Raw genomic sequence first — 8636 nt, 5'->3', positions numbered from 1 at the left:
TCAGAAGAAACGGGGGAAGGAAATAACATTAACGTGGGATTGTGGGAATGATGCTATCTTTAAAATCTTTTTAGTAAGCTAATTTCCGATTAAGAATATTAGATTAATAGGTTTTGTGTTGCTCCACTATCTAATATCTACCGTATTACTGGGAAAAAAAAAAAAAAACACTGCAACCCATCACACTAGATTAGTTGTTGGGTTTGGCATGTGTATAAAATGAACTATATATGTCTAATGATTTTATTTTATGTTTTTACCTCCAATTTTTCAAAAAACGTTTTAATTATTTTGTCCCTTCTTGATAAAACGTTTTACTATTTAATTTTTAAAAATGTTTTTTTATCCATATAATACCCATGATTTTGAAAACTAGACTTGAGCGTTTTAAAAAGGAGTATTCATGTCATTTGACCATTCTTAATTATTTTATACTAAACCTTTATTGCAAGAAAAATCATAACTCCTTTCTCCTAAAAAACATATTTTTAACAAAATCATCTAACCATGGATATCTCTCTCCCTCTCCCTTCAATTTACTTCAAAAAAGACTCCATCTTACCAAATATGACCCTACTTCATGCCAGCACACCTTAAAGTGTAACATTGCTTTCCACCCTTGAATTTTGGGATTAATCTTTTTAACTATTTAAATCACTATAAATTAAAAACTTTTAATTACAATACATGTGTCCATGTCCTCACATTTACTTCTTTGAAAAAAAGAAAATCTTACGATGAACACCACATCCTATTTAAATTATCTTCTTGGGTTTATCAAGAAAATTAAGACTAAAAATGATTCCTAGTTAATATATTGATTTATTGTCCATGCATGGGACTATATTGAGATCTGTGCTGTCCTTCACAACAACACAAGCTTATATATTGGCTTTTAAAAGTAGGGGGAAACAATCTACATAAATGAATTTATCAAATGGGACTTGACAATTTCTGTTGTTCTTTTTGTACGATTAATGCTCAGAGATTTACTAAGCAATATCATTTTCCGTTGGTCCATTTGATGCTTCTGCTTCTGCTGCTGCTGCATAGAGAGCTTTGATTTGCTCAACATCATCGTAACTTCCTAAGAATATTGGAGATCGATCGTGTACTTTTTCTGGAACCAAGTCAAGTGCCTGCAGTTTTAATTGCATCGTTACACATTCTATTTCAAATCATAAGAATCAATATGCTTATGAATAAAAAGTCAGGTTTTTTTCTTATAAGATATTCTTGTCAAATAATAATTTATGAAGTTAAGAAAACTAACAGAACCCCAAAGAAGAGAGAGAGAAATGTCTTGTATACCCTTTGTTTTCCTGTAAAAGCTTGACCTCCTGCTTGCTCCATCAAGTATGACATGGGAAACACTTCATACAGAATCCTATTAATCACAAAAGTACAAGACAGTCCTCATAAGCCACTCATATATCCATGAAACACAACCACTAATAACGCCAGCAGAAAGAAAACTGCAATATAATGCACTCTGTTATGTTCCTTCTCCTTCGGAGATCATGCAACGATGTCTGTTTATATAGCCAACCTCATTTAATGGAATAAAACTTGTTGCTGTGTTGAACAATTATTACAAAAACATAATAGAATCATGTAGAGATGATAGACGGATTCTTTTGTTCCTATAACCAAATGGAGGGCGGGATCAATGTCAAAAGGTAGATTCATGATGGGTTCATACGGTTAGGACGAAACAAAAAGTGTCATACCGGAGTTTTCCACTTGGGCTTTTCTTATCAGCAGGGTACATGAAGATACCACCATAAAGCAGTGTCCGGTGGATATCAGCAACCATGCTGCATAACTCATCTTTGTTAGCATCAATGAAAATAATTTCGAAGAAAATCAAGAAATTGTATCATGTATGTTGAGGAGACCAAATACCTTCCAATGTACCTAAGAGACTTTGATGGTGAACCATCTTGAGGATACTTGCAGTTTTGTACATATCTGAAAATGCAAAATTGCGATAGCCTCAGAAATATCCGTCAAAACATTATTCCCTCACACCACAACTGGTTTGAACTATGGAAGTAATCTTGGAAGTATGAGCCAATCTTTGGTAAAAACTGCACAGCATTAGATTGAGGTATGGGAAATCTAATAGCATAAAAAGTAGACCTCGCGGCAAGAAGGTGTAAGGTTCAATGGCAACTCTGAAATATAGATTCTAACACCTCAAAAGAGGCGAGAGAAATATTTGATGGGACTAGGTAATAAAGTAGAGAACCTCTCTCAAAAGTTAGATACTGAAAGTAAGAAAGTAATTATGCTTGAGCACCATATAAAGTAGGTCATATTACTCAATGCGGAACTAGGTAACTTACACTACATTGTCCTCCATCAACTGGCTTCTCTTTGAGAGCCATTATCTTAATGTCTATACTTTGGGACATTTTACTCGGTTTTCTTGCTAGCCAGAATCCTCTCTTAATTTACCATTTTTTGAGCCCAAGCAATCAGCTCTAGTCCAAATTGGTGGTCATCTCAAAGGGGTAAGAATCGTCCCTCAGAAGTTAGCTATTAAAGATAAGATTTAAAATTTAATCCACTTACAGTAACCCAGAAAACAGTCCATACTATGTGTGATGCTAGACAATCTTTTTTTGTTTTTTGCCAAGTGATGCTAGACAATCTTAATTCTTAATTACCTTAATCTTCATCTGATATGTTCTATAGACAATTGAGAAAATCCCTAAAACTTACTTGGCAGTTGGTTCGTCCCAATTTTTAGCATTTCCCTCATTCACGGAATAAACTTTTCCTTTCTTCGGTATCTGTTAAGAATATATAGTTTAGCATACTGTTCACACTTAAAAGCATAGCTATTAATTTGATATACCAATTTGTGGTCCACTTCAATACCTTGATATTTGGGTGTGTCAATATGAATTCCCCAAGGCAAGGATCAAGTGTGAAGCCATTTACTCCATTTCCTGTGCTTAGCACAAACTACAATTCCAAAACTTATTGAATCAACATTACATGTTCATCACAGGAAAAGTAGAAAACTGAAATCTTTCAATGGAACAATGAAAATAATCCATAATTGAGAAAACGGATGTTTGTTTTACCGTACAAGAGCTTCCATACATGCAGTAACCAGCTGCTAATATGCTGTTACCAGATTGCAAAATATCATCAAGAGTTGGATTATTCTGATCCTTCACCAGATAAATGCCAAAGATCTAAATGCAACAAGAGAAGTATTATTTATCAGAATAATTTGTTACAATAGTTTTTCAAATTGATTAGTTATTTTGAGGATGAGAAATTCATACGTACAGTTCCTATGGAAACACCACAGTCAATGTTGGAAGATCCATCCAAAGGGTCAAATACAACAATGTATCTGTCAAAATCAAAAGGGTCTCACATAAATATCATGGAATTGTTCAATGGATGAGTTTCAAAGAGTATTTGAACTTACTTTCCCCGTTGTGATGGCTCCACGAATATAGGATCTTCATTCTCTTCAGAAACAAGAATGCACTGACAAGTGATGAGGCAGCAAATTATATTTCAATTGATTATATATGGTATAAATGCTAGATTATAATTTAGGATTATATCTAATAAATTTTCAATATGAATGTATCTCCTTTTCAACATATCTTCAGAATACAAATCATGAAGAGTATGTTTTATTTCTCATATTTCGTACAATGTACAGAGTAACATGTCTGGTTAGGTGAGAGAAAAGAACACAGGATATTGAGAAATGAGAAGAGAGAAATGTTGGATGTTATTATACTCACAGTACGTCCACTGCTAACTAAGGCCTTCACAAACACTTCATTTGAAAGAACATCCAGTTTCTTTTGATCTTCACCCTGGAAATGGTTTTCCAGATTAAAAAATAAAATACCTTGAAAGAAATAAAAAATGAGTTCATGGAAGCATTAGAAGGAATTCTTAAGAGAGCTCACTTACTTGAACATTGGTCTGCCCCGCAAGTCCAAGCACTTTTGCCAGCCCTGCCTGTTAAAGAAAGTATTGCTCAATTTAGTGACTTTTTTTTTTTGGTTCCTTTCAAATTTTCGTCCCTTCTGTAATTCAAACAACTTTATTTAGTAAAATTACTGACATAATCTCTATTTTAGCATAAAATTTAAGTTAATATTTAATTATTTATTATTTCATTGGCATTCATCTATATGAGTACTTTGACAAGGAAACGTAACTAAGTTAATAAGATTAAATTGTTGATGAAGTAATCATTGAAGTTACTAAATCCCGAGAGCAAACACATGCATGGAGTAATTTAGAATACAGAGGAGAAAATTCTTATAACGTTACTTGAAAATTCCCTGTTAACTTTGCTTTCCCATTAATAACTCAAAAATTAAAAGAAAATGATTATTACAAAGCCTACATTTCTTTCTCTCTTTTTTTCACAATATAATATCTAGTAGTACCCATTAATTCATATTTACGCATAGTTAAATTCAAATAGGGTATTTTTTTTATTTACAAGAATTGAATCATTTACTTTATTTAAAAGATATTAAACATCTTTTACTCATGGAACTGTCATCATATCTTCAATTTTTTTATCTGTCGAAACCAAGGAAAATCCCATAAAAAATTAAAATTATTAAATCTCAAATAAAGAATTGTAACAAAAATATTTGTTATTTACAAATTCAATGTTGTCAAAATCTATTAAAATGTTACCAAATCTGATTTGAAATTTAATAATCCAAGCATCTTTTTGTTCTCCTCCAAACTAATTAGGTTTTGACTTTGAAGCCTCTTTTGAGTTTTGATATATAGAATTAAATATTTAAATAAAATGAAAATTGAAATATTATAAAAAGCCATTTTGTAGGTACAAAATTTACAGTATTAAAAATAAATAAATAAAAAAAATTTTATATTTCAATTTTTATACAATGAATATAAGTTTTTAATTTCAAATACTTACAAAAAGGCAAGCCTTTTTTTTTGGCCAACCAAGGGATTTAAAAAAAAAAAGGCAAAATATTAGTAGGTGTTTGGCATACCATGAGAAAATTACTTCTACGCTTTTCAAGACGACAGCGCTCTCACATGTTTATTTGTACATTCTAAAATTTAAAATGAGTTAAACTAAAAAGAGAATGACAGGAAAAGAAATTAGCAATTGTAAATCTTAAATCAGGTTTGATAACATAATTTAATTTGATATTGACATTGACAAGTTTGAATTTACCAATGACATTTCTCATTTAGCATTTATAAAATTCTAGTTTCTTTTTTTTTTTTTTCATTCTCCCTGAGCTAAACGCGAACACGGCTTTTTCGGACAATTAAAAATTTAAAAAAAAAAATACTTTCGGCGTAAGAGGCCGCACGCTCAACTGCCTGGTTAGCCTTCCTTTCCATTTTTACTGATTTTCCTCCCTTCCCTTTCCTTCACCCCCAGTCCTTCAGTCTGTATATACATGCTTTTTTGATACATAGTATATACTCACATATTAACCACTACTATGTAAAATTTCTCCAATTTTGTGTGTGTGTGTGTGTAACTAATTCTCTAAACATGAAGGAGCGAAGGAAGACTGGCAGAAAAGAGAGCGAGGTGAGGAGGAAGAAGAGAACCTTACTAACAGAAGAGCAGACAAATTTGCAGCCAAGAACGATGTGATTGAGGAGAATGGTGAAATCGCCGCGCGATTGCTTGTGCTTTGACTGTTCGTTCAGAACGAATCGAGTGATCGTCATCAAATCAGTCCTTTGAGCATCCGCCGCGTGATCCATTTCTTTCTCTTCTCAAATCCCTACCTCTCCTTTCCTTCGCCAAAACAGAGCTATTCCAGAGAATCAGAGGAAATGGTAGCCGATCAAAGGAATAATACGGAGGCCTATTCCGAAATGCGAGGATCATAAAGCGGAGGTGACGCACGCAGAGGATGATTCCGAAGAAGATGAGGATCAAAAGAATACAGAAAAGAAAGAGATGGAAAACCTGGCTGGAATCTCCCAATTATATGCTGTTTTTGCGGAGTGCTTGGTCAATTACTCTTGCTCTTCAAGATAAACATATGGGTGTGTATTTCTGAAGTCATTCTGATGTGGAACCCAAATCTTTCTTAACGAGTTGACTTCCACGAAATAGAAAGGAGGGCAAAAAAGACATAGAAATCAAAAGGAAATCTTATCTCTGCGTATCTAAATTCTCCATTATAGAGTTCCTTTCTCTTGACATCTTTTTCAATCTTCAAGTCTCCGATGTGGGAGGGCTGGGTATTAAAGATAAGCAAATTAGGCATCTCTATCCAATGCCTTTTTTTAGGCACACAGGTACGGTCCTGAAACCTCTCCAATATTAAGAGATAGTTTTTTTTTAATCAAGCATGTATTTATATGAAAAAATCATAAAATTTATTATTCGATCAGTTGATGATGAATGTTAATTATATAAAATATTTGTAATGTATTGTTTTATATTGTATTGACTATTTTAAATATGGTTAAACATAATTTATACTTGTGATTGTTTTTAAAATTTTAGATCACCATTTATTAATTTAAAAAATTAAATTAAAAATAAAGCTTAAAAATTGAGAATTAAAAAAAAAAAGAGTTAGAGAGTTGGCCTGCCAACCCCTTATGACAAGTTATGGTTGGCATTTTTTTAACGTACACAATATAACCCCGCATAACCCACAAATTGTGACGGGCTGACCTATAACTCATGGACTGATCTATATTCCCAATCATATTTGGTTGGAGTTTTTTTTTTTAATTTTTTTTCCAGGAGAGGTGAGGGAAAGGGGAAGATAGAAGGGGAATCAAGCCTGTTTGGTTCAAAAATTAAAACAGAGGGGAGGGAAAAAAATTTTGTCTTTATCTGATTCCCTCCCTTCCTTCCTCTCCCCTAAAATTGGGATATTTCCACCGGGGGGAATTTATCGTCCTATTCTGACAAAAATGTCCATAGTAATTTTTTAATACTCCAACGTCACCCTCTAGTGTCAAGGCTTTCTTTGATTTGCTTCAGCCACCTCTCACCTTGCATCTCTGTCGTGCTCGGGTAACTTGCATCCTCCTGTCATCACCGTCGACGCCTGGTAATTGCCTCCAAGTCCTGGTCCATCACCGAATCATTCTCTAGATCTGAGTCCTTGCCTTTGTCTCCTTGTTATGCTCTGTTTTGTTGTCATCGATACTGAATGAGAGGAATTCTCTGTGCTCTATTAACAAGATATGTTGAAGCAGCCACCCAACCAGGAGTTGGTGGCGAAGGATTTACACAGTGCGGCAACGAGTGGAGATTCAGGCATATCTTTAGAGGCAATGATTTAAGTCATCCTAGAAGTTATAAAAATATCTGTTACTGTAATGTACTAGTCGAGTGCTCGTCATGACTGATAGCCATTTGTTTCTCCTAAATATTTTGCTTTCCCAACTGATTGGCAAGACTGAATGGGCATTTTTTGTTTGCATTTTGCCCATATAAAAATATATTACCTATCAATTACCAAATAAAATAAGGACAAACTTGTCTATGTAAAAATATGTTTCTTCCTTCCCCTCTTGAATTAAATAGGATAATATTAAAATTCCTTCCCTCTCCTTTTTTTTTTTTCCTCATTGAAACCCTTCCCTTCCATTTCTCTTTTTTTTTCCTTCATTAAAATCCACCCTCCTTTTTTCCTTTGTTCAACCAACACATTCTGAGGCACAGAGATATGGAGTGTTTGGATGGAATCAAAACCATAATTTTAAAAGTGCTTTTACAATATACGAAATAAATATATAAAAAAATTTGTCTCGTTTTACGAAAAAGTATTAAGAAGTACTTTTAAGTGCTTTCAAGCACTCCGTAAATATAAATACTTTTTGGTAGGAATAGCTAAGGGTGTTCATGTAATTCAATAACCTGATTTTTCTATTTTATTTTATATAAAGTTCTATATAATGTATTTCTATATTTTTGTGCAGGCATATTGATCTGTGTTGGCAAACAAAATTTGAATCACGCCATAAAATTCTTAAGAACTCTATTATGCAATCAACCCTCATAAATATGATGAATTTAAAAGAAAAAAAATAACGATGCAGATTTTGAAAGCTACTGGAGTGGCGTGCGTAAATTTTATATTAGAATTTTTAATTAAAATCCTATTATTTTTTACCACGTCCTTATAATTTTAGTCAGGGGATAATTTCTTGAAAATTTAATTTGTAAATTTGTTTTAATTATTTGGAAAAATCAACCGGCAATTCCTAATAATTTTTCCCAATTTTTAATTAAAATCCTATTATGTTTTACCCCATCCTGATATTTCACAGATATTAATTGGGGTCTTTGTAGTTTTTCTATCTTTAAACAGCACTTATTTTCAGGCCAAAACAAAAAAACAGCACTTGTTTTAAATTATAGTTTCAGGTGACTGAAAAAAAAAAACTATAAGAACTAAATTAAAAATAAATAAAACTATAAAGAACTAGAAGAACTACAAGAACTTGATTAAAAATTAGGAGAAAACATGGCAAGTTGACAACTTGCACATTAATTTTCAATTATTTATAAATAAATATTTTATATTAAAATTAAGAAATTTAAAGACTAAGCATTGATTGATGGTATAACGGCATGATTAAATGAATGGAAATATCAATACATT

At 32.5% G+C, this 8636-nt stretch overlaps 1 protein-coding gene across 2 annotated transcripts; it reads right to left on the bottom strand.

The window, feature by feature from the left end:
• Positions 1 to 815: 815 nt before the first annotated feature.
• On the bottom strand, positions 816 to 6183 carry LOC114756128 (fructose-1,6-bisphosphatase, cytosolic). Of its 2 annotated transcripts, XM_028945046.1 has the most exons (13): positions 5972 to 6183; positions 5605 to 5813; positions 3955 to 4002; positions 3780 to 3854; positions 3452 to 3513; positions 3307 to 3373; positions 3096 to 3209; positions 2887 to 2973; positions 2728 to 2798; positions 1906 to 1971; positions 1731 to 1817; positions 1312 to 1387; positions 816 to 1139 (listed from the first exon to the last, which is right to left on the bottom strand). In XM_028945046.1, exons 2-13 carry the CDS (start codon positions 5761 to 5763, stop codon positions 993 to 995), a joined length of 1059 nt encoding a protein of 352 aa, XP_028800879.1. In that variant the 5' UTR covers positions 5764 to 5813; positions 5972 to 6183; the 3' UTR covers positions 816 to 992. The 2 variants fall into 2 exon arrangements, with proteins under 2 accessions (XP_028800879.1, XP_028800878.1); XM_028945045.1 differs by having other exon boundaries at positions 5605 to 6183.
• Between the last annotated feature and the right edge of the window lie 2453 nt (positions 6184 to 8636).

The sequence above is a fragment of the Neltuma alba genome, unplaced genomic scaffold (assembly GCF_004799145.2).
Source record: "Neltuma alba isolate B1F8T4 unplaced genomic scaffold, ASM479914v2 tig00010372_pilon, whole genome shotgun sequence".
In the NCBI taxonomy this organism is placed as follows: Eukaryota; Viridiplantae; Streptophyta; class Magnoliopsida; order Fabales; family Fabaceae; genus Neltuma; species Neltuma alba.
This window is presented reverse-complemented; position numbering and strand designations above follow the sequence as displayed.